The 27,197-nt window shown below is 38.7% G+C and overlaps 1 protein-coding gene across 2 annotated transcripts; it reads left to right on the forward strand.

The window, feature by feature from the left end:
* The first annotated feature begins 898 nt into the window (after nucleotides 1-898).
* LOC115776583 (neuroplastin) lies at nucleotides 899-26,932 on the forward strand. Of its 2 annotated transcripts, XM_030724310.1 has the most exons (9): nucleotides 900-1,498; nucleotides 11,457-11,804; nucleotides 17,920-18,094; nucleotides 19,225-19,319; nucleotides 22,255-22,388; nucleotides 22,593-22,866; nucleotides 26,570-26,591; nucleotides 26,696-26,769; nucleotides 26,862-26,932. In XM_030724310.1, the coding sequence occupies exons 1-8, from the start codon at nucleotides 1,423-1,425 to the stop codon at nucleotides 26,754-26,756; spliced, it is 1,185 nt and encodes a 394-aa protein (XP_030580170.1). In that variant the 5' UTR covers nucleotides 900-1,422; the 3' UTR covers nucleotides 26,757-26,769; nucleotides 26,862-26,932. The 2 variants fall into 2 exon arrangements, with proteins under 2 accessions (XP_030580175.1, XP_030580170.1); XM_030724315.1 differs by lacking the exon at nucleotides 11,457-11,804 and having other exon boundaries at nucleotides 899-1,498.
* Nucleotides 26,933-27,197: the final 265 nt, after the last annotated feature.

Raw genomic sequence — 27,197 nt, forward strand, 5'->3', positions numbered from 1 at the left:
CAACCAAAAACACACGAAGGTGTAACCATATATCAAAGGGCAGGCCTTTACACCGAAGATTCAACTTGCAATCCCACATTCACACAACAAAACAAAGAAAGGCATTTCAAAATTAAAATCACATTCAACTAGAATAGAATAAAATAGAAAGCCTTTATTTGTCATTATACAGAATATATAGTGAGAACGGACCCATAATTTACAACACATAACTACAGCTATAAATGCATCAAGTACTCAAGCGTTTTTCCTCACTTGTTCCAAGTGTTTGGAATTCCAAAAATAGATGGAAGTTGACACTTTTTACTTTACCTCTATTGACCACGGGAGGTCGCCCATACAGCGGGGCAGCGCAGATTAAGGATAGAAGAGGATTACAGGAGGCCATGTTGAACTTTCAAGGGGATGTGGTACATACAGCTCGAGAACACCCAGGCGAGGGATGTGATGACATAATTTATAAATGACCTCAGTGAGCTCAAGAGCATCTCCATAATCTCCTCACGTTAAAACCTGACAAGAGACAGTATTTAGGCGCTATGAAAAAGGCTGGGAAATAAGCCACTGGTGGAAACTGCGACTGAATTGCTTTCAGATGATGTGCACGATGGCAACTTATATATATAAAAAAATAAAAATAATTACTCAAACTTGTGTTTGTCTTGTGGCAAATCTAACTTGACTACTGGCCTCGATTTTCACTGTAAAACAGTTAAAGGAGCAACTCTGTGAGCGGGACAAACGTGCACCTGTCATCTCATGAAAAAATAATTAGAATAAATATAATGGCTAAAGAGGCGCACAATAACTACCTGAGTTCACCAACAGCATCAATTAGCTACATAGGATATGATTGTGTGTATTCATCCACGGTCATGAGCGCACTGGGCACGCGCAGCCTGTCGTTGCTGCCGTCGGTGTCCTACCAGCATCTGTTCTTCTTTTGGTATTAAAAATAGACCGGTACTGATAACAGACTTATGTTTCGGCTGCATCACTTGCCCTCGGGAATCTTTTGTGCGCTACTTTCATTTTAATCACCGAACCGTTACCGCGAGAGCGCAAATGCGCATCGGTCTGCGCATCTTTGAATCTTCAGAACCACACTGTGGACAATCTCCCTGACACCCAAGGACCTCTCCCCCGCAATCCTACGAGGCTTCTTCACCGCTTATGGCCGCACATCGGCATCCCTGAGCCGCCGGCCTCGTCCCGGACTTTTCACTCATCGCTGCTCTCAAAAGGTCTCAGAATCAGGGAGACATTTCTACAGGCACATCGAATCCGTGCTCGGCTGGCTATTTTTAAAGAACCCGGTGCAATGCTGGGCCCATCTCTCTAGAGCTTGTGATCACTAGCCTGCACGATCTCTCCTCCCACATTCGTCCGACCAAGACCCCGGTACTCTCATCGAGCCCAACGATGCATCGTAACGCAGTGATGCTCGCGGCGGTCCTTTTGGGGAACTTGATGTTACCTTTCATCTCCGCACAAAACGGTAAGCACACAGATGTGACCATGACATTTACTGTTACCATCGCACTGAGGGGAAGTGACTTGGCTTGTGCGAGGACGAATTGTTTCTAAAGAGGATTTTGAGACCGCGTTAAAGCCCTAATTTCCCCACCAAGACCAGAATGAGACATTAATGTGAACAACTGAATTACTGCCCACGTAACGCAACAAATGCATGTAAAAAGACGACTGTGCAGACATTTTTTTTCTCACAATGTTATTTTTTGCTGTACTGAGTTTTGTTGGCGTGTTTGTAGGAAGAATATGCTGTCAAAAAGTCGATCATGTTGCAAGTTTTTCAGGCTGTCGTTGGGAAGTTTTTTTTTCTTTTTTCACTTTGCAGGGATTAATGGTCTAAGATTTACAGTTTATTTTCACTACCCACACGAGGTAGTAGCCTAAGGCTGTCAGTGTTAAGTTTGTTTAGTCAAAGGGGGTGGGGTGGGGGTAGTAAGACTGTCAGGCACGACTAACCTTCTCTGGAAGCTGATCAAGTAACATTATCAGCAGCAACCACAGGCAGAAGACTCACCTGATGTGTGTTGTAAACACTGCAAATACCAGGCCCTTCTGTATCAGAGATGTGACTGAGCTTCTGCTTGACTGAAACTGTTCCTGTGTTGTACCACATTTTCTGCCATGCCAGCATAAATGGACGGTTCTTGCTCAAATGATTCTGTCTGTAGTTTATTTTTTAAAGTCTATAGTAAAACAAACAAACAAAAAAACAGCCTCATGTCCCTTTCTCCAGATCATTTTTTGAGCACCAGAAGTCTTACCAAATAGTCAGAGTAAACAAAGTATTTGGCTGATAGAGACACAGGGATGTCAAGGATACTTGGTTGAGAATTTTAAAAGTTCACTGTCCGTTAATCATAATGAAACAACATGACAAATGTCAGCAACATGCTCTTGGGTGTTCCAGGCTGTCGTCCTCTGATGCAGCATGTCCCGACTCCAAATTCTGTTGAATCACATCACCCGACGGGGCTCACATATCAGCAGCCATTCATGAAATGAAAGTGGAATCTTTTGAGTCTTTATATCGTTAATATTGCAATATTATGTGGGTTTCTTTAGCAAGCATGATTATGAAGAATGTAGTAAGATGATATGCATCTGGAAACAAAGTGTTTGAGCTTTTCTTACCAATCTAATAACTGAATATCTTTTAACAGTCTGCCACATGTCAGAACCCACGTGCTCACAAACGAGTGACACTTAATCCCCATCACAGAAAACTGTGGCAGAGAATTATGGTGCATACTCATAATTTTAATGCTTAATGTCCACCTCGGCTTTGCTGCGGGGGATAATCGAACACCCACTATGCAGGAATTAATATAACATGTGTTTAGATGGTTGAGAAGGTTGTGAAAACTCTCGGTCCAGCTCTCTTGTAGCTTTTTAGGGATTTAATTTTGCCAGTATTTCAGATGCAAAATGTTCAACATTAGTTTAGTTTAATCAACACGGTATAACAGCCTGTACTGTTTTTTTTTTTATATAATACTGATAAAAAAAATGCTAAAATAAATAAAGCACAACAATAAAAAATATTGATCATTGTTCGTTTAGCATGTGAGAGACTCAAATACCACCATAGATAAATAAAAAAACATATTATTACTTGAGTTCCTTTCTTTCTTCATTGTTAATGTCTTTGAAGTGCCTGAAGTGTGTGTGCATGCAGTGAGACATTCTCTCATCTTGCTATCTGGAAAATCAAATACCCAATAATCCCTCTAATGTTTGACAAAGCTCGAGCAAAGGCTTTCCAGACACTTCCTGTGGTCTTTGCCCAGTTTTAGTGCCCACTCACTGAGGTCCAGTTCACACTACAGAAACACGCACACACACAAATGCATCGAGTGGTTAGCGAGAGAGGAGCAGTGCCACCCAGGTGCAAAAACTGTCTGTGTTTCATCTGTGTTATGCAGAAATGTATGCCATTCCAAGTGAATAGAGCCTATATTTTTTTATAGGTTAGATAAGAGTGGTGATAAACTACAGTACTGTTAATAGCAAAGGTAATATTTGCTCACATTGCACGCAAAAGCTATTTAATTTCTCTCACACAGTTCAGATTTAGGGTAATCGGTGCACGGCTTCTTATGCAATCCTAAATTTTCCTGTGATATTACAGAGTTGAGACAGTGATGTGGGGACAATAATAATTATAAGTGCATGAGATGTAATCACTGTATCTAGGAAGCAGAGGGAATTCAAGTCATTATTTCCTCATTTTCTGGGAAACGCAGGCCCATATAGGTGCGGTTTCTGTGACAGAAATTTGGGAGGACTGTAAATAGCATCCGTCCATTCTGCCTCGTTTCTATTTTTACCACCGAGACACAGCACGGAGAACTGTGGCTTTAAGGTCCTTTTGTGAAAGTGAATCCATTAACTCTTAATGGATGGCCTCCTTGTGCACAGCTGCACGGCTCTCTAAAGAATCACTAGGTGGCTGTGGACTATTTAAGCTGGGAGATGATGTGATCTTTATGCAAAGAAAAGTACAGGCTGTTGAGAAGGTAGCTAGAGCTGACCTGAGGAAGTGCCTTTGCCTCTTACATAACTTCCCCCTACGAATCATGTAGCCCGCTCTTCTTTATTTTTGCATCATCTGTGTCTGCGCGAATCAAAACATGAAGGTCATGCTAAGATATTTAAGATAATGAGCTGATATTACCACTTACATGTTCAAATGTAACCATTGTTTTCTGTCCTTGAGTGGCTAAGTTAAGACTGAGCATATATACCATCAAAGATGGCTGCTTCTTCTTCAGGTTTTACAATCTAAGTACAAAGATAGGAAAGCTGACAAGCCACACCTCAATGCATTGCAATATGTAAGCAACCAAAAATAATCACAATAATAATAGTATATATATATTTTTTTTTAAACAAGTGGCCTTTCCTTTGTTCTTCTTCATGTCACTTAAGCATTCTCATCAAGTGAGGCAAACAAAGCATTTTAAGATGATACCAAGGTTCATTTGCGAGTCTGGAAAATATGCTGTGGGATTGTAGCCAAACTCATACACTGAGTCATGCCTGCCCACTGTGAAATCTGATACGGCTTGCACTGATTAGGAGCAGCATCACACTGTATTAAACACGTTGCAGGCATACAGAATAATGATGCACATCTGTAACACAAGCAGTGATTTTGTTTTTAATAGTTTTTTCTTTTTATAGTGATTTGTCTTGGGGAGCTTTTTGCTGAGCAAGCACATTGCTATTTTTTTTTTTTTTTAGTACCTCCCTGCTTTGCATTCAGATTCGCTGCTGGAAGCTCTCCAGTTGAGCTTCTGTCTTGTGATACTGACTGTTCTGTAGGAGCAACTCCAGCTACGTGTGTTGCACAAGGACTCCGGGTCAGACACAGAATGTTCCATTTTTCTAATCGGCATGAGTGTTTTTCAAGTGACAGAGCACAACAGAAAGTTGCCTTTTCACCTATAAGCTAATGTTTTGCTCACATCTATCTTGACAAATAATATTAACTAAAAGTACAGTAGGAGACTGGGGAATAGCATTTGTCACCTTGCACAGTAAACAGTAGTTTGAGGAGATGAGTGTAGTTCTTTTCATTTATGGAATTATTGTATTGTTTGTTTTTATCAGTTACATCAAAAATTTAGAATTCCCCTCCTTTCACCTTTGAGCAGAAGTCAGAAGTGTTAAGCGGTTTTATGGGATTAAATAATTTTTACCCCAAACAAGGTTTATTGGGATTTACATCTCATTAATCTGTTGCCTCTCGTCTATGATCTCAATAACAGATTCAAGTATTACCACTAAAACTGAAATAGTGAGTCTGAGGCCTCCCTTTTCTGAGAACAATTTGTATAGACTTTTTATTGAATATGTGAAAACTGACATGTCAGTCATTTGCAGGTATTAGCATTTATACAGATTTTACCCCAGATTTTAGTACTGATCATTTAGCAGTTATATAAATTGCATGCATATATTCATTTTGGCGTATATGAATACTGATTTATAGAGACTTTGGCGACACTATAATATTGGACTTAAGAGTGGACTTTGTGAAATTTCTAAGCCTCTGTTGCCAATCAGCAATAAATCTTATGTGCAGTAATTATTTACCAGATTCAAAGTCATATTTGGGTTCTAAGTTTGGATTTCCAACAAAGAAACTTTTGCAATAATTTGCAACAGTAATAAAAAAAAAAGAGTTAAGTTTCAGTACCGCCCTTTTCTCAAACATGCCGCTAGATTTGAAAGATGAGCTTCATATTCACCACTGCATGTTTGGTGGGTATTTAAAATAGTATAACTTATAGAAATAGTTCTCAGTGATGTAATGTGCTGGTAATTTGTTGTTGATAGGCTTTAGGATACATAAACATGATGTTTGGGTTAATTAAAGTTTGAATCATCTTGATGAAATATACATCAAAAACTGGTTCCTTCTGTGTATGTGTGTGTAAAGATACTGTTGCTGATCTAGACATACGGATCTTGTGCAAGATCATGATTCCATCTGCTAATGTTGTTGTTAATGATAGCTTCCCCTGGTACTAACATTTACAGCACGGAGGCTGTTCTTCGCTGCTGTAGATGCAACATTAATGTTTTTAAATAAAGCAGACTACAAATCATTTGCTTTGCCCCGCTGGAGTCGGTTGAGGTCTTGCGATGTGCACCAGTGTGTATTGGCGAGCTTGTCTCAGTTGTTACTGCTGCAGTTCGGTTCTCCAGCAGGGTCAACAGGTGTTGGGGCACGAATGAGAGAGCGCACAGAAGCTCTTACTTAAGCCGAATCTGATGTTCTCTGACGATTGCCTACAGATTTCGTTTGACCGATATCTTCCTGATCTTCCTCACTTGTCTTGTGGCACCTGTTAGGGCAGAGCATATTACACTTTTATGATTGTTTTTTTTTTTTTTTTTTTAATATTTGGAGATTAGTGACCTTGGTTCACTTGGATTGCTAAGCTTAAATTCACCCTGAAATAATCTTTAAACTCTAACAACTGAAAACACCTGTATGGACGGCGTTATAGATTACATATTCACAGCTTCTAAAATCAAAAAAGTGAAAAGCCAAATAAGTAATAATATAACAAACCCAAAAAGTTTACTGAACTCTACAAACCCCTTTTTGCCTCCTACTGTGGAAGTTATCAAGTATAATAAAAGTAATTAAATACAACAGTGGCCAAAACTATAACACATTTCAAATGGCTTGTAAAGGCATGTATATATCTGTCACAGCATCAAGCAGGTTTTACCTGCATCAAGCAGGTAAAACAAAGATGCTTCCACATTCACAAATTCAAACACTTGCAAATACACACACACACACACATTGCTTAGTACATAACTAGTTCATTGGCCCTAGGGGTTTCCTACCCTCTGCTTTCTCTGTCTGTGTTGTGGGACTGTGGATGGGGATCCAGGTTGTAGGCAGGCAGCTGACTCACTCTCAGGCTGCGTAGTGGTGGTGTGGGGCCTGTTGTCAGTCCTCAGGGGAGCTCTCTTCTCTACCTGCATGAGAAGAGCATGTAAGCTTTAATATCTGTGACTTCCATTCAGCTTTAGACAGAGCGTGTCACAGAAGACCACAGGTTATTTTGTGATACTATTGTGCAAATGTCAAGTGGAGGTAAAGTAAGCTAAAACATTTAAGTGGGACCTTGACACTTTGATGGATTCATTATTTTGTGTTTGGAATAGTTGAAAGCGTTCTGACGTATGAGAGTTTGACTTCCTTGGTTAAGTAAATTGAAGCTGAGGTAAATAAAGGTCACGATAGCATCAGCAAACTCTTGTTTATTTTCTCTGAAAAAAAAAAAATAAAACCACAGTTTGAGACCCACTGCTCATATTTGTTTCCTGTAATATAGAGTTCTCTTTTGAGGATGTTGTATTTAAAAATGTAACATCCAGGGTTCACTTTGTTGCTGATTACCCATCTCTTCCACAGCATGTGGCTAATACTTTTAGATTATAGCCATTTGTATCATTTGAAGCATTTTGTTGGTCTTGTGATGCGCAACAAAGAAAAAAAGTATGCACAAGAATACACAACAACCAGATAAGACACTTGTGTAGGTAAAGGGGAGGTTGACTAAAACTGTCAACATGTACCTTTTGTAGCTTCGCTACAATTAGAAAATTGCCACCTTTAGTAACTAACCGCGAGAAATGTACTGTGGGATGCATAATGTTGAAAGTACAACTGTGATGTAGACACCAACTCAGTTTTCAGAGCTATCTTTAAAACTTACAGCCAGAATGTAAATGATACTCTAAAGATTTTTGGAATAAACATTTCTGCGCCCTCTGCAGAGCTTTCAAGTGCCTGAAATTTAAGCAGAGTCTTTATTTGCTTGCCTTCAGTAGCTGATGAGCAGCATACAGGATTTCTCCTCATAGGCAAGTCTACTTCTCGTTTGACTTTTTTTTGATTTATTATTTCTGTTGTCGGGCTGTTATATACAGCGTGTTATGTTCTGTTTTTATTGCATGCACTGTGTGCAAACAGCGAAACTGCCTAATGTGATGCAAGTCACCAAGTCTCTTGCACCAAAGCTTGTTTTCAGTGCTGTGTGTTTTTAGTAATTGCACAAGACCACACCCAACCTCAGGCAATGGCAGTGCAGTATATTGGTCTATAATGCATAATGCACTTCTTTTATTCATAGGTTTTGCAATTCTGTTGTTCATTGATTTTACATTAATAAATAACTTAAGTCATTTACACATAAACTGCAATTCACACTTTTATATTGTTGAAACTTTAATGTATAGGCATTTTTTTTTTTTTACTTTTGGTCAGGCAGAAATATAAATTAGAAATTATTTCACCCACACTGTCAGCACCTCCTCTATAAATATAAATACTGGTTAGTATTACATTACTACAGTAAAAGTGGACTCAGCTTTATAAAAATGTGTCTATTTTGCATTTGTTTAGAACAACCTGATTGGCAGATGTGTTGACTTAAGTTTCATTCAGTTGACTGTGACCTTCCCCAAGACAGACTAAGCTCTCCTCCATCACCAAGTTGCTCAGATCATTCCAACATTCATGCCGCCATTCTCTGTCACTTCTCGTCTCCCAACATGATTTGAAATGAATAAGTACCAGCTGGCTGCTTTGCATTTTGTTTTCACTGCCAGTGTAAGCTCCTTGTTTAAACAACTTGAAAATTGGTCTGCTCGTTGGCCTGGTGTTGTCTGCAGTTTGTTTCTGTGAGTATTTCTCAGTTGTCTGCAGTTTGTTTCTGTGAGTATTTCTCCAGAGCGTCCCTGGGCTTGAATTTAAATCAAGTCATCAGTTTCTTTTTCACCTTGGAGGTCATTCATTACGTTTTTCAAGTAGTTATACTGTGATTATGTGATCTCATGCATGAATGACTCTAGTTGTATGTGTCATGTGCCACACCTGGCTACTGAGAGTGGGATAGTAAGTGTTCAGTTATACTGAAATATTGCTTTAAATGTGTAGGCGGATAGGCTGGGATTCACCCTCTGGGATTATGTGGTGAGCTTGATGGGCCCAGATGTTTCCAGAGAAAAGAAACAAATGCTAATTGCTCTGCATATCTCTAGGCATCGCACATAGAAACACAAGTTGTTGCACCTAATGTCCTTAGACACATCTCTAGCAGAAAGAGTGCAATTTTTTTGGTTTTTGTTTTTGCGAAATTCTTTTCGCAAATCTTCTTTCGCAAATCACAAATTATTCTCACTTGGTTTTGAGTAACCAGAGGGGTGTTGGCTAGCACACTTGTTAACTTGCAATCATTAAATCTTGAATGTTGAATCAGATATTTTAAATGAAATGTTACTGGCTTCACTGTGGGGATGAGCTGAATGCTGCAGTTGCACTCCTTCCTCGGGCTTCTACAAGCTTATCTGTTCATGTGCCTAAGATACTACATAACTTTGAGCAGGATGGACAGATCTAGGAGGGCCTGTAAGCCGTTGCATTTAGACACAACAGTATAGCACTCAAGAGACCAAAGGCTTTTTGTTCCCATTTCCTGTGCCACAATTAAGGGCAGTGTTAAGGAAGTGCGTTTTTCTAATGATTTAAGCACATGTGGTTTACAGCTGACAGCCTATAGGGCCAGCAGAGAACAGTGTCTGTGGCCCAGGTGATTTGTCATTAAATGAGGTTCATTAAGTCTGTCTGTGTATTGCTGGGCAAACTACTGACATGAAACAGGGTTGTGAACCAGGTACAGATGGAGCAATGTAAAGCTGCAGTTGTGGTAATAATGCCCATGGATGGATTATGGATTTCATTATGAAATTCACCATTTCATGTTTTGTATTTCACATAAGGAGAGTAAGGCAGTCTGTCCGAGCAACAGACTGCCTTAATGGGGAGATAGCAGGATTGGAGAGATGGTGGGCATATTCAGGTTTTATATTACTTTAATAAAGATAATTTTTCTGCACTTACCGTTGAACTTGAACTGTGCCATATGTGAATTTTGAAACCCTGCTCTTAAAGTCCAGCTTATCCAAAATGTAAGCAGCCTGACCTCATTTCTAGCGTTAGCAGGAAGAGGCAGTATGGATAAAAAGGAGATTTTAGTGCATCATACAGTTACATTTATTTTGGTGACAATTTTGGTGAAATGCTTTACATAGACATTGCAAGCTTTGGGGAGAATTATACATGAGAATTGACATAGTTAAACTTTTTATTTATTATTTTTCAGGGTATAAGTTTAGTATGCTGCTAAATAATCAACAAAAGTTTGTTAAAGATTATAGGAAAACAACGGGGTAAAAAGTCACACAAAATCTGGTTTCCATGAGCATATTCAGTTTCCCCCCACAGTTTAGTGACATACATTCAAATGAATAGGTGAGTGTGTCCAAACTTAGTGTACATGTTATGTGAACTGGTGACACTAAATTACCCCTAAGTGTCAAAGGGGGTGTGAATATGTTTGTGTGTCTGGATGTATTAGCCCTGTGACAGACTAGTTGTACCTCACCTTTCACCCTAGATGTGCTGAGATAGACTCCAGCAACCTGTGATCCTGAAAAAGATCAGTGAGCACGGGAAATGAATTGATCATTATAGGAAACGGGTATGTCAAGAATTTATTTATGAGATATTTGTCTAACTAACATCTTTTAGAGGTAATAATGTGATACCCAGGAATCTGCAAAATTTTACAAATTAATTTGAGAGTTCAACAGTGAAGTAAAATTCCTCCTTCTGACAGAGTGGCATCGGTGATAATTAAGTTCAAGGTAAACCATTATCACTGCTTTTGACAAATCCTATGGTTTGGTACAGTGTTCTTATTCAGCAGTGATAAATATGGAGGATATGCCATTTTCATGTTAATGTTCTCAATAGACACAATAGATGTAAAATAGATTTAGGTGATTGTTCGCTTGGCAAAACAAGCCATTAAAAAATGATCTGTAACTGATTAAGTTCTATGACACTTGGTAAAGAGTTCCCCTTCACCATATACTGCATTTTTTTGTGTATATGCACTGCGTTTAATTTACTGCAACTAATGTTATCTCTGTTTGCTCAGGCATAAGCACATGGAAGGTACATTCCAAAACTCTCATAGCACTCATCTTCATAAGATTACATATCCAAGATAACAGCATTATTTGCAGCTGACATGGATTTGGGAATGGTTGACTATGACGTTGTGTGAACAGTTGGCCGTAAGTGGGCCAGGGAACCTTGACATTGAATGGACTGGATTTAGAAAATCATTAACCTTTTCTTTTTCCACCTATCAATAATTTGAGGCTTGCTTCTTTTTGATTTGCCTTTAATCATCCTCTCTTTTGTTGTATGTACTCTGATCCTATTAATTTCCTTTTCTATCCTTGGCCTTTCATGCCTTCCTTCTGCTCTAACCCTCTTTCTACCCTTTCCTTCCCTGCCATCCCAATACACTTTTCCTCTCCAGCTGGGTTTGTGAAGTCGCCACTCTCTGAGACTAAGCTTACAGGAGACACCTTTGAGCTGTACTGCGAGGTGGTTGGTATCCCCACTCCAGAGATCCAGTGGTGGTATGCTGAGGTCAACCGAGCTGACTCCTTCAAGCAGCTGTGGGACGGAGCCCGCAAACGTCGGGTATCCATCAACACGGCCTACGGCACCAATGGGGTCAGTGTGCTCGGCATCACACGCCTCACACTGGAGGACTCTGGGACCTATGAATGCCGGGCAAGCAACGACCCCAGGCGCAATGACCTCCGACAAAACCCGGCCATCACTTGGATCCGCGCCCAGGCCACCATTTCGGTGCTACAGAGTGAGTGGGTCTATGTCCTGTAGTACCTAGATGGTCAGAAAACTACAAATCCCTTCTCCCAACCACGCCAGCATGTTAAAACCTCTCAAGAGCCCACCCTCACTGCAGTAGTTACTGGCCAGGCTTGAAAGAAAAAAAAGAAAACAAAGAGCAACCACGTTATTTATTCAAATTCCTTTTTTAACTTGCTTTTTTATAACTCTTACAGAAGGAAAATCAAATCATTTAAATCACATATGGCAGTGGCTGCCTTTTGTTTTCATTGATATTAAATTAGGTTTGGTAAATATTATGTTCTCCTCTCCTCTTAAAGTCAGTAGATTCCCTGTCTCTCCAAAATCCATTGAGCATCTTGTTGTAAATGACCACAAACCCAGGAACTTTACCCAGTCTCAATCTACATTTTTTTTCTTTCTACCCACAGCAGATCTTTGTTCTTACTGTCTCATGTGTCCTTTTACAATATTCTGATCATTATCTATTTCTCTGTATCCTAATCCCACCCCATTTCTTATTCCTAGATTATTTGTGATATATATATATATATATATTGCCTTAACATTAAGCTGTGTCTCTTGCATTGTGTGGCTTGTTTTTGTTTACTTCAAAGACCTGCCTGCTAAATGCAGTGGAAATCTAGTGGTGCTTTGAAGTAATGGTGCTTTTGATTTGGCTTTCTCACTCCGGGCACGGTGTAAATGGGACTGAAAGAAGACACAAGGAGGGCTCCGTTAAGGTGCAAAACAGTGATTCCTGCTGTCAACTCCTTCCTGATAAAAGCAAACATTTGCCACTTTCAAATTTGTGTGTGGTAATCCAATAAAGGATGAAAATGTAAAGGGGCTGTGCACGTCTCTTTCGAGATGAGACAGACTTAACTTGTACACAACAGTCCCTCCGGACCTCCCTGTGTATTACCTTGTGCCTTCTCAGCCATGACGTGTGTGACTGTGAATCAGTAATGACATTATATCCTTTAACCCGCTACTCAATTCACACAAGCAGTCATACAAACTGAGTTTTAACTGGACCCTTCTATCCTGTGCATGCTTCAGTGCTCTGCCCACTAGAGCACAGGGACATGTGGAATGTTGTTAGTCACAGTGAAGCTCTCTGAGAAGTTTAGATGAGTCTGGTTTTTGCTGGCTCTTCTGATTGGACTAGCACATTTTGATTCATGTGTGAGTGCTGTCTTTTCAGATTGGGGCTGATTTAATTTCCATCCTTATACAAGTGGTGAAAAGGACAGCAGGGGTGGGGGTTAGCAGTTCACTCGGGTTATTTACATGTTATCTTCAATCCTACTTTTTAATCAAAAAGATCCAAATCCCTCAGATCCTAAATATATTCTGTCATTACTGAGGAGTAAATGCTCTTTGCATATACATGTAGTATGCACATATTGCATGTATATTACAGGCTATACGTTATAGCCTAGTAATAGCTTGTCACTAAGGAAATGTGCAAAAGTCTGATTGTCTTGTTTTGGTCCTCCTTTTTTTTATTATTTTACTTTGTTACTGTGAATCATTCTAGAGAATACCCCACAAATATCTGAATATGTAAATATATATGCAGTATTTCATTTCAGCTACATGGCTTTTTAATTGCTACTCTTTTTATCTTTTGAGTAAGTTCCATCCATCCATCCATCCATTCTGGAAAAAACAAACACAACAAAAGCATGCATGCATGGCTGAAATCTACTGCAGATATATATATATATATATATATATATATATATATATATATATATATATATATATATATATATATATATATATATATATATATATATATATATATATATATATATATTAAATATGTAATTTCTACATGTGTCTAAAGTGATACTGTACCCAAAGCTATGAAACACTCAAATATTTTTGGTTTCATAATAAATGAAGAGACATTTGGGAATCACTGAAATGATGAATGCTACAGCCAGTTACCTTAGCTTAGAATGGGAACACAGGTAAAAAGCAGTAACTCCAAGGCTCACCAATTAACCAATTAATCTTTACAAAAACTACTTACTGTTGGATAATCTTTATGCATAAACTGCAAGGCAGCTGTCTGTAGCTTCCTTATATTGTAAACTGACATTAAAGCGATTGGCCTATTTTCAGTTGATTCTCAACAAGAAATAGAATAAGCATATTTCCCAAAATGTTGTTCTTTAACTTTAACTTGCACTTTAATTCCTGTCACTTACAGCCAAATCCAATAGTGAATTTTTTTGTTAGGAAAAAAAAATCATATTTACAGAAACTCCTCTGCATCTGTATCATTACTGTTTTTTCCCCACCAAAATATGGCTAAAATATTCCTTCATGAAAGTCTAAAAAGGAATTATTGTGCTGGAGTGGTTTGAGAGATTATTATAGATATTTCTCCATCTTCCCAGCATAATAAATATTTAATTTTTATAATTGTGACCTATGCCAATTCAAATTACACAGCTGTTTTTTTTTTCTGAAAAAAATTAACATACAGATATTTTCATATCATTTCAGGGGTTGAGTGTTTCATACTCAGATATATTCACTTGGCGTTTGTGTGGAGTGTCTCTTGAACTAACCACACACAACAAATCTCAGTGGATTTTGAATACAGACATACGGCACTGCCTGAAAGCAAGGTAGCATCCTAATTGTCATAATGGTATGAATCACAAAGTGAAACAAATGCATTGTTCTTAATAAGATAAATATATTCAAATTTGCATATTATTATTATTATTAAGACTGAGTGGTTCAGATCATTTAGCTCAACCACATGCTCAGTAGGCCCTCTTTTACATGCAATAACAGTTGCTGGCTCCTTTCTTCGAGAGTGCACCTTTTTTCTTTTTTTAATATGTTACAAAGTGGTTATTTGAGGCCTGCCCTGTCTCTTACAATGTTCCCTTTGACACAGATATAGCTAAATTGATTACTGTGTCTAAGCTGTTTAGTTTAATTGATATCATAAATCTTGGCAAATTGTAATAGAATCCATCTTTACTTGGCATTCAAACAAACCTGTCAAGTGTCTGTCAGTCAGTTATAATAATCAACATCAGGGTAGTGTATCTGCCAGAGGAAAATACCAGGTTTTATGACATTTTGACTCATTTAGAGACACACTTAATATTTGCTTACATTCTGGTATGATGATATATTGTCCAGCAGTTACCAGATTTAAAGTTGTGACAAGGTGTCCTACAAACAACCTTCTGATTAAATTGCCTGTGGACCACTGTGCCGTGTTTGCTAAATGTTAATTTATGTACCACATGTTGTGTGTTTTGTACGCATGACTCGAAGATACTATTAATAGTACATGTGGCTCTGCTTGGTAGGGGAGAGAGAGAGACAAGGGGGGAGGGGCGAGATATCCCCTTAGCTTTTGAGTATACGGAATTACAGGAAGAGGGTACTGTGAATGCTAACAGAAGTCAATTGACCGTCTCAGTAGCCCTTCTTTCCCCTCTCTCCCTGTGTGCCTTGCTAGTGGCCTTGCAGAAGCAGCTAGTAGTAGGATTATGATGCTTCTCCTCTCTGCTCCTCCCCTCGGGGGCTCCATTGTTGCCATGGTTGGCTAGCCCTGGAGGAGGAGGAGGGGCAGTGCAGAGGAAGCTTCGTGCTCACTACTCAAGGCAGAGCAAAGGGCACCTCGCTCTCAGATGACACCTTCCCTGATCGTCCTTGAGGAATTGACCGTGGTACTGTTTGGTAACCACTGTGGTTAGCAATTTAAAAGTTTAGGTGCTCATTCAGCTGTATAATGTCAAAGGTCTGATCAGTTATATAAATGATCACGCTGCTCAAAAAATTCAAGGAACACTTTGAAAACACATAAGATCTCAATGGGAAAAAAGAACATGCTGGATATCTATATTGATACAGACTGGGTGATATGTTAGGAATGAAAGGATGCCACATCGTTTGATGGAAATGAAAATTATCAACCTGCTGAATTCAAAGACACCCTGGAAATCAATTTGAAAAAAAATTGATACAGCAGACTAGTCCATTATATTGAAATTTCATTGCAGCAACTCAAAATGGTACTCAGTACTGTTTGTATGATTTCCATGTGCTTGTATGCATGGCTGACAACGTTGGGGCATGCTCCTAATGAGACAACGGATGGTGTCCTGGGGTATCTCTTCCTAGATGTGGACCAGGGCATGACTGAGCTCGTGGACAGTCTGAAGTGCAACCTGGCAGCGTCGGACTGAAACATAACGTTCCAGAGGTGTTCTATTGGATTTAGGTCAGGAAAGCATCAATTCCTCCATCCTCCAGGAAGTGCCTGCATACTCTCACCACACAATGCCAGGCACTGTCGCTCACCAGGAGGAACCCAGGACCCACTGCTTTAGTGTCAGGTCTGACTGTGGGTCCAAGGATTTCAATCAAATACCTAATGGGAGACAGGATGCCATTGCTTAGCCTGTAGAGGTTTGTGTGTCCCTCCATGGTTATGCCTCCCCAGACCATCACTCACCCACCACCAAACTGGTCATGCTGAGTGATGTTACAGGCAGCATAACATTCTCCACGACTTCTCCAGATCCTTTCACATCTGTCAGATGTGCTCAGGGTGAACCTACTCTCATCTATGAAAAGCACAGGGCGCCAGTGGTGGACCTGCCAATTCTGGTATTTTACGGCAAATGCCAATCAGGCTCCACAGTGTCGGGCAGTGAGCACAGGGCCCCCTAGAGGACATTTGGCTTTGTTTCTGATTATTTGGTCAGAGACATTAACAGCAGTCGCCTGCTAGAGGTTATTTTGTAGGGCTCTGGCAGTGCTCATCCTGTTCGCCCTTCCACACGAGGAGTTGATACCGGTTCTGCTGATGGGTTAAGGACCTTCTATGACCCCGTTCAGCTCCCCACCTGTCTCCTGTAATCTCCTCCGTGCTCTTGAGACTGTACTGGGAGACACACGAAACCTTCTGGCAATGGCTCATATTGATCTGCCATCCTGGAGGAGTTGGACTACCCTGTGTAACCTTTGTAGGGTCCAGGTATAGCTTCATGCTGTGAAACCATTCCTGTTTTGGGGGTTGTCTCATTGTTGCCCCTCTAGTACACCTGTTTTTTAAATTTCATTAACGCCAAAGCAGCTGAAACTGATTACCACCCCCCTCTGCTCCTTAGCTGACCAGCTCAGTATCCCAGAAGATTAAGTGACTTCCTGTTATACTCTGATTAAAAAGTGTTCCATAAATTTTTTTGAGCAGGGTATTTCAGATGCCTCATTTGTAAAACTCTGTGTAAATCACAATCAACTAAAAAATGTGACCTCATGTTATACCCTAGACTCCCGCAGTTAACTGTATACGGTCAATGCAAATCACTCATGTATGAAATTATGTACATATTTTTCCTGTGACTATAGATGAGGCTACAAACATAGCAAAGTTTAAGAGGTTGCAATAACTATTGAAGCAACAGTCATATATTCAGGGTTACTATTAGGGAAAAAACAAGTTTAATTATAGCTTAATCATGAAGCACAAGCAGTTTATAACACTACTGGCCTAGAAGGACTCACCGTGGATGATTTGGGTGATTATTTTTTTTTCAATGATGAAATTTGTTCTATAAATGGTTATAAATGAGGCCCATCATCCCCAGGTACATGTTATGAGCTGATGATGTTTTCGGACAAGCTGACGGTAGGTTAATCAGGAATCTGGATGGCATACCATTCAGGTTCCTGATTAACGTTACTGCCGATGTTAATTATAACATGTTTGCATTAGTAGTAATGTCCCTGGAGACACTGTGACAGTCACAATTCATATTTGGCCATGGTAGATCAATGTAGCCTTAATGTTTATTGCTGTAGACAAATGAAGCATTCACACACATTTATAAATAGCACTGTACATAATTGCTACATTGAAGATAAATATTATACGCAAGGCATCCTGGTGGTTTCATGTCCTATTATGCTTTTTGTTTATTTGTTATGTGAACTTCACTTCATAGACACCCTCCTACACAGATCATACAAAAACAGCATACAGCCTACAGCAAGTACAGCATGGCAAGAAGGATTAAAACAGATTCGAGCCTTATGTTCTGGGATAAGGTTTGACTCTCTCTGTCTTCCAGAACCAAAGATCAATGCCTCTGATCAGACCATCCTAACAGCAGATGCCTCTAGCAAACAAGTTATCCTGCAGTGTAACCTCACCACTGCCCATACACGTCACAAGGAAAGCTTCTGGATGAAAAATGGGCAGGAGATCGGCAACACACGGACAGAACGCAAGGACACAGTATACAGGTGACACATGGCTTTTCCTCCTTGTTGTGAGTTGGACATACAGCATGTTAGGAGAGAAGACAATAATGACATTAACTGATTTCAGTAATGTAAAGTGAATGAGAATTAATCTACAAATGATCTAAATGATTCGTGTAAAGTGGAGGTTATTATTCCAGTAAAAAACAGTGCCAAGTTAATCTTGCATGGTCATACTTGTCTCTGCGGGGGACTTGAGCAATGCCTGAAGAGCAGGACCTTGCAAAGACAAAGCCTTACACTAATTAGGTCTAAGCCTGAAATGTGACTGTTGTACAGAGTTAACTCAGGTTGGTGTTTTTGCTTGGGTAAAGGATATAAGCTCTTGTAAGTAGGGCACAGGCCACAGTGTTTCCTTTTCTACAATATACAGTCAGTCTGACTGTGCTGAGTTTCTGTTGACACAGGAAAGATAGCAACTACATTAAAATTAGCTTGTACATGCAGTCTTACTCTGTAATTTAAGGAGGCAGTATTAGTCTCAATTTAATTTAAAAATCCAGGTAGTCCAGACTTCTTGCAAACTCTGCTGTATGTGATTCCTTATCCTTTTTAAATATGCAGTTATTAAACTGGGGCTGAGATTAATTTCTGTGACTTTCTCACCCATTTACAAAAAAATCTCACAGCTTATCAGTTAAACTGATCTTGCTGCATCTACGCATTTATCTAGAAATGAAAAAGTGAAACCTTTATTACATCCTAAAGTACCAACTAGTTGTTGGGTCCTGTTGTCACACAGTATAATCATTGGAGCACAAAGCTACTGTCGCCCCCAAAGACATACCACAGACTCTCTCTACCCACAAGATAAGACCAATTGGTCACTTCCTTGTCACATTACATCAGTGATACACTGAAGAGTACAGCTAAAATGCCTGTGGTGCCCTTCTCTGCAGTATGCAGAGCTGCTGTTCCGTAATATAACAGAATAATGCCAACATTTTGTCTCCAGTGGCCTTGTAGGCTTTCACTGTTGCAGTCCAGTAAACTAATTATTGAACCTGACTTGAAATTACCTTACAGTCCTTGACTGCTTAAAGTGTAAATGGTTGGTAAATTAAATGTATAGATTCATTTGTTTTGTTGTTTATTTCTTTATTTTGTTGTAGAATCAACAAGCCACGTGCGAATGATTCCGGGGAATACATGTGCGTTTACACATTTGACACGGCACCAAATGCAAACGCTACAATTGAAGTAAAAGGTAAGACTCCTATGTGTCATAAAACAAACCAACAGGAAAAATAATTACAAGACAGCAATAAAATTGCTCGGCATCAACAAACATGATATGATTGAATAATGTTAACTCACCTCCTCCCTGGTGTATTCAAATTTTGAGAAAGCACTGACATTTTAGCTCACTACATGATGACACGGTAATGTCATCTGCGGTTTTCTGAGAGGTGGAGAGGTAAAGGTGTCCTAAAAACATTAACCACCTAAAACTCTGTAAAGAGAAGCCTTGTTGACAAAGACGCTTGAATTCATCTAGTGCAGTCGTGATGACGGCGAGCATTCCTGAGGCTGCTGTCAGTCTTGGCTTTCACTGAGACAACACTAGCAAAATGGACAGGCACTGCACATGCTCTCCAAAACACGCAAATCACAAAGCCCACTTGGAGGTATCCTTTTTGAACAGTTTACTATAAAAGCTGGATTGATATGATGTTTTTTTTTGTTTGTTTATTTTTTTTTTTAGGTAGAATTAATAATAGAGAAAATCATTTAGGCCATTTGATGTAACAGCAGGAAAGCTAACCAGAGAACAACTGTGTTGGTTTCATTCAAGCTGACAGTGAAGCCATCAACTTGAATAAGGAATTGAGAAAGGGCAAGTGAAACCCTCTTCAAGAGAAGCTTGCCTGTGTGTGGTGCTTAAGCCAATTTGCTGTGGCATGGCTATGGTGCATACTGAGCATGCCCTGCCTCTTACTCTGTGGCTGTCTTAAAGCGCTGCCTGGTTGCATAACATGGATGATGACCGTGTGCGTTCTGCTTTCACTGGATCGTGAGATGACGGGACACATCGCTATTCAAACTGAAGTGTCCTAGCCATCACTGTAACGCAGGCCTCTGACTTTTGAGGCTCGCTATCTGTCCTGGAAAGAAAAAAAAATCAGTAGATTGATTAAAATAATTCATCATGTGATGAATTATTTTGTCTATTACATTTTCAGACATTCTATATGTAAAACATATTTTAATAACCGAGGATCTTGGTGTCCAGTGTGGGTGCTATTGCTGGATCTAAATAAAGAATTTTCTTCAGTTATTAAATGCTTTTGTGATTTTCTAGAGGTGTTTGAGATCTTTTGTGACCCAGGTAGCGAGCCCACTGTTAAGCAAGCCAGCTTTGCACTGCACTACTGGCAGCAGTTCACTGAGATCCCTCGCCTACAGTGTCCTTGGCACACTCATCCTTGCAGGACTCAGCTCAGAGGCAACAGATGGAGGGTTCTGTGATGTTGTAGGATTAAGGCTCTGAATCCGGTCCCAGCCATCTCTGTGGCAGGAGTAGAGTTTATTGTCTGTGACACTAAGCTTACCACAGATACATATTTGGTACCTCATATTTCACAAATTTCAGTAAATGCTAAGCACATTCCCCCCATGCAAATGTCTTAATTTGAATACTGATCATTTTCCTTATGGGAAATTGAGAATGCACAAATCAGAATCACAATATGTGCTGCAGGTACGTACCAAAATTATAATGAGAAAGGCTACTAAAGATTTAAAAACTATTTAACATCTACTGTCATCACCAACTTAAAAATTTTTCCTATGACCTTGCTCTTTCTGACACACACCTCTCACATCCATGTGTTACATTACTTCTGTCTAGCACACAGAGATTAATAATCACAGTCAGGAGAGTGAAATGGAGGTTTCTGCCTGCTTTAGCACCACTCTGAGGGCTGTCTCTGTGCTGTCAGTCACTGACATAATACAGTCAGGATAAGGCACAAATGAGCATGGCCACTCCCCTGCTCAGGGAGCACGTGTGTGCCATAATTAGAGTGGGATGATGTCACAGAAGAGCTCAGACCCCTCCTGCTCCATCCAGGCGCAGCTGAAAAATGCTCACTCCAGGCCTCTCTTATCCTGCTTAATTGCATGGAAGGAATTATTGTAATTTTTTGAGGATTAGTGAAAAAAAAAAAAAACAGGAACAGCCATCTTCTTGATGCTGTGAAGAGTTAAAAGGAGAGTTCATGTCTCATCTTTCAGAAAGACTGTTCCTTTTATCTATCAATATGACTTGGCATGTGTTGCAGTGCTTTATGGCATATGCCTGAATTTATTAAGCTCATAACCCCTGTTTAATTTCCATTATCAGTTAATTCATTAATTAGAGCCAATTTGCACACTTATTTATTTATTTATCCATTCATTTATTTTATTTTTGCTCACAATCTCTTTTGTGGAGTTCACTGCAGAATTATTTTGAATTGAAACATCTGGAGGCACTCATATCATACTGATAACCCTCTTTGAATTGTATCCGTCTGCTTTTTATCTTTTCCAATGTGATATTCTTTGTTGCAGGTCTCGGGTTGGGGGTGTAGAGTACATGCTTACAAAATAACTAAACATCAAAAATGGCACTTCTTAATGCAAGCTGTAGCTCTAACCTGCTCCTTGGCAAGCCTCCTTTCTGCTAAACGAAATACTGTTTTGCACATTGGGTTTATTTTTTTGCTCTATCTGCTGAGCTAAGAAAGTCACAGATGATTTGGTCTCCATATTTAGGCTAAAAGGGTATGTATGTATGTACTACCAAAAATACTATTTGGAGTAGAAAGAAATATAATTTTTACCAATGTCTTAAAATTTTTAAGCACAAAAAAGCTGCTCCCATAAGTTTTTGATTGCATGCCTGTGTCAAAAATGAAGACTAATCTGAAAAGCAAACTGGCAAATAAAGTACAGATAACCAGTTACCTTAGCAAACCAGATTAATAGCAAGGAGACAAAAAGATATATATGTCTATAAGATGTCAAAAAACAGCCCAAAAAAGGCATCCATGTAGTCTTTATTCATGCCTCTGGTAGAAGTTTAAATGTTGCTTTGACCGTCTAATTTCTACCACCTCAGCTAACGATCAATATATTTTTTTTTTAAACTTTTTCAGCAAAACCTGATATCATTAGCCACAAGCGAAGTGAAAACAAAAATGAGGGGGAAAATGCGACGCTTTACTGCCGGTCTGTTGGTTACCCACATCCCACCTGGACATGGCATAAGATGGATGGAACATCCCCAATGGTATATGTACATATTGTGTATTGTTTACAAATATAATATCTGACACAGAGAGAAACAGACTGACAAGTATAAGAAAATAAGATAAGAAATACTATATTTATATAAATGTAAATTTATAAACGTACAACAGATATACACGACAGGTAAACATTCAAACATGTTTTGAGTTTAATTAACTTAAATAATCATTATGTTCCAATGCAGGAGCTCGACAACTCGACTGGGCGAATCTTCATCACTAACAGAGACAGTTACACAGAGCTCAACATACTAAACCTGGATATCAACACAGATCCCGGAATATACGAGTGCAACGCCACTAATGCAATTGGAAACACTGCCGAGACTACAATACTTCGAGTGCGCAGCCATCTTGCACCGCTTTGGCCTTTCCTGGGTGTGCTGGCAGAAATTATAATCCTAGTCGTCATCATTGTTGTGTATGAGAAACGCAAGAGGCCAGACGACATTATCGACGGTAAGAAAATGTTTCCTCTTTAAATAACTACAAATATGGATACTACTTTATATTCACAATGCAGCTCAACAATTTGAATCCTGTGAGAGATTTGTGTTTTTGACTTAAAACTAATAGAATGTTTTCAAAGATCAGTAAAAATTTTCTCATATATTTTAAGAAATTTCAAATAATTCCCTTTTCCAAAAGGACCGTTGCAGTAGGGTCATTTGTCATCAACAAAGGACTGCAGCCAACTTTAAGCTACTAGAACAAGTAAACTTCCAACCATGAGGTTGCATCTGCTGTCAGAGGAGATCTGTAGTGGCCAGCTGATTTGCCTCGTTGCTCCTGAGTGGTGTAACAAAAGGAGAACAGGAGAACAGATAAGGAATATATTAAATTGGGCACAGGAAAATTATGGCATAAATGTGCATGTAAACAACAGGGGGCATAGCTCACTGTTCAAACAGTTGGCTGTTGGTGTACTATACTAACGGCAATGGTAACCAAACATTTGTTTGTGAAGCAGAGTAAGAGAGTTCGTATTAGTCCCAATATATATCTTAACTGGTTAATTCTTGTCCTATTCCCCCTTCTTTCCAAATGGCAACATAATCTAAATGGGTGGTAAGTGAGCGATCCTGCATGAAATATTTTTTTCTGTCACTGAATGTTTTTACAAATCTACAGTCCATCCAGAAATGTTTGATGAGATATTGCTACAGTCACTGAAGTTGAATTTATACAAGTCATGGTAGAATAGAAACATGCCTTATTCATTTCCATTTCCATTAGGCCGATCAATTTCACAGGCAATAATCAAGTATTTTAATTGATATTGGAATCAGTTTTGTATGTCACCAGAGTCGCAATCAGAATGATTGTAATCATATAATGTAATTAGAAGCAAATAAATTATATATAACTAAGTTAGAATTATATATTATGTATGGAAAAAACATTGTGTGTCCATTAAATAATCATATAATAAAATGCAGATATGAAGCAGTCCAGGTTCAATAATTGAATAAATTAAGAAAATATAGTGATAAAATTGTGTAAACCAGTTCAGTTATGTAAGTAAGATATCTAAAAAAAAAAAAGCCAGCAAATATGCACGACTTAAGTATTCATTATTATTAACTTGTACATTTTCAAAAGTTCCTCCAGTTCCTTAGCAGCTCCTTGCTTTGCTGCTGTGGACGAAAAGGTTACAGTGTGAGGGGGAAAACAAGCTACAGAAAATTATTAATATAATCAAACCCATATTTAATATGGACAAGAAGCTCAAGTAAGGATAGAATTGAAAAACTAAAAATTATTTTGTATCTGTCTACTTATTTATTTTACACTTGGTTTTTTTCAACAGTTTCCTCATAAATAAGATCTTATTAAATAACAGAAGTTTCAAACAGAACTGATTGATAATTTGCCAAGTCTGACCTCTACACTAGTAGCTTTGTCCTCTTTTCATTCTCAAACACAACATGAACACAAGCAAAAAAAAAAATTACTCCAGCGAGGCGCTCCAGCTCTAAGTCACGCTCAGACTTAACAAATACCGATTCAGGGTTCGTCCCGCAATTTATCGACGTTGTCTGAACAAAACGAGGTTTACAAAAAAATAAAACGTGCAAGTAATATTTAGAAAATGAGCAAACTTGATTAGGCTGCAGACTCTTGATTCTGCAAACTTTAACCACAAAAATCGCACAAGAGGTGTCGTGTTAATCCTCAGATGGGGTCCATTTGTTGATGCATTACAGGTCATTTAAGAACCATTTCTGTGTGAACTGTACACATAATATTACCTGATGTTTTCAATGATTAGCTATTATTATGACTTTATTAATTTAACAAACTAGCATTTTGTAATTTGTTACATTGTTTTTATTAATTACAAAACAGAAAAAAATGCTATTTGTGCTTAAAATGCAAGCACACAGCCACAAAAAACTAAGCCACAAGTCTAAAGTAAGCTCTGTGCACAGCCTCTCATTTGGTTTCATCTACTGGAAAAAAAAAAAAAGCGATTAAGGTAGATTATATTTGCCATGTTGATGCCATTCAAGTCAGGAATGAGGACTCCCAGCTCACGATGCACAGCCTTTCTAAAATCTCCTTTTAGCATCCCGTATTCCCAGAGGTTTTGGCCCCTGTCTGTGTGCATTATGAATTCTGGTCTCTTGATGGCTTAGCTGTGTTTGAACACTTTTACACTACACAGGCAAAGGCTCTCACGCAGGCTGACATTTCTATCCTGTGTTTCGAAACCAGTTGCTAAAATTACAGGTTTTGCTGTGTGATTATTTGCTAAATAACAGCTCACTTTATGTCATGAAACAAATGCTATAAAATTTGCACCGACATCTGTTTTCTTAAGTTTAAATATGACACATCAGCTGATGAAATCAGACTTCATGTGCCTACCGTGATTATCCACGTTCGAGTACTAATCTCACACAGTAAAAATCTGTCATTTGTTATTGTGCTCGCAAAGCTGTAATAATAAACATAGCTTTTGTGGTGTATACATATGAGGTGTGAAAACGGTGTTATATGCTGACAGCTGTTCCTCCTTTAAGTACTCACAGAACCACGCTGTCTAACATTAGAACTGCCATAATTTGCTCCATTTTAATGCCATGGAATGCTGCTAATGCTGCTAATCTCAGACTTATAACTGCATGGAAAATATCTCACTGTGACTTGCTACTTACCTGTTAGCACATTTCATCTGTATGCAAAGCACCAACCCTGAGGCTCTGGAACTAACTTTTCACTCAACCCAAACTTCTTTTTTTTTTTTTATTACCAGTTTCTCTTCTTCTGGTATTTCTTTTTTGTTACATTGTGATTTACTGTTATGTTTTTATTGCACTGCCTTACAATGACAGTTTTCTATAATTGACCCTCAAAGAAAATTATTTTTTCACAAATCTATATTGCCATTAGGTTTATGTGTTACTGCTTAGACTGGATAGATTCTCTGGATGTTCAGAGACAGCTTTAAGGAGATGCATGCTTTTTATGCCAAATCAGCTACACTACCACACTCATGTACCAAACCCCTTCAAAATCACTATGAAATCACAGAGTGTAATTAAAAGATGGCTTTAAGTGAGCCATCTGCAACCCTCCTACACATATGCTCAGCCTGAAATGAACAGGAACCCCATGAGATTCAGATGGCGTGTGAGGTTAAGTTTACAGTGCTGGGTGTTAAAGATGCTCTTTAAGGGGCATTTCCTTGGTTTTAATTTACATTTCAGTCCTGCTACTCCAAATATGCCAATGTTGACCATTTTCCAAAGGCAAAGTAAACAGCTCTTCTTTTCTCACTTATTTATTTAAACCAAGCCATCATTAATGTCCACAAACACTGTAAATGTAAGAAGCTGTCTATTTCACACTGTACATATACTGCATATACTGTACATGCACATGACATGCAAGCTGTTAAGCAGCTGACTCCATTATTGGTGTTTGAGTGTCCTACCTGTGCATGACTCTGCCACAAATGCTTTTAGCTGCACTGCTGCAAAATATTTGTTAATTGCTTAGATAATTTTCTAAACTTTAACAAATTTAAGATTATCGAAAGTTACATTTTTACTGTAGAGATGTGAAGAAAACTGCAACACAGGTTTTCGCATTTGTTATTATCTCACATTTAACTTGTGTGCCATTTTTGTCTTGTTTTCTCCTCAACTCCTCAAAGATGATGAACCAGTTGGACAAATGTAAGCAAATGTTTATATTGCTACAAATATAATTCATATGGGGATGCTGTAATCTGAATGCCCATTATGTTTAGGTTACTAAATTTTAAGTGCTCCTTTTCTAGGAAAACAAATTCAACAAACAACCACAAGGACAAAAACATTCGCCAGAGGAATACGAAATAAGCAATTTACTCAAGTAAGACACTGTTGTAGAGGATTGGGGCTAAATATAGAACTCACTGTGAGGATTATCCGTAGTCACGCCTTCTCTTGATTTTCTCTCCACAGATGAGATGGCTAAACTGCATTTTTTTGACTACAAGAAGGTATCAGAAGTGGATAGAGCTCCGGGCAGTTTTGAAAAAAAGCATATCTTGTCTCATTTTATGAGAAACAATATCAGCATAACACTGGCAACAAAAAGAACATAATGGCTGTCTTAAGCATGCCTTATTCAGTCTTGAGTGGAGATTTCAGGATGAAGAATAATGACTAAAACCACCACAGAGGTGTACACATTTTTAATGTGCTGTTGATGTCTCCTTTATTGATTTTATCATGTCCTCAAATGAGGTGATCCCTTTTGTATTACATATCATGTACAATGCATGCAAGATAATTACA

This window comes from Archocentrus centrarchus, chromosome 3 (assembly GCF_007364275.1).
Source record: "Archocentrus centrarchus isolate MPI-CPG fArcCen1 chromosome 3, fArcCen1, whole genome shotgun sequence".
Lineage (NCBI taxonomy): Eukaryota > Metazoa > Chordata > Actinopteri > Cichliformes > Cichlidae > Archocentrus > Archocentrus centrarchus.

Bases quoted from the DNA above. Each gene is read 5' to 3' on its own strand.
- LOC115776583 (XM_030724310.1), top strand. From the start codon at position 1,423: ATGCATCGTAACGCAGTGATGCTCGCGGCGGTCCTTTTGGGGAACTTG. The intron at 11,805-17,919 runs GTGAGTGGGTCT...TCTGTCTTCCAG, and splicing joins CACCATTTCGGTGCTACAGA to AACCAAAGATCAATGCCTCT. The intron at 22,389-22,592 runs GTATATGTACAT...GTTCCAATGCAG, and splicing joins TGGATGGAACATCCCCAATG to GAGCTCGACAACTCGACTGG.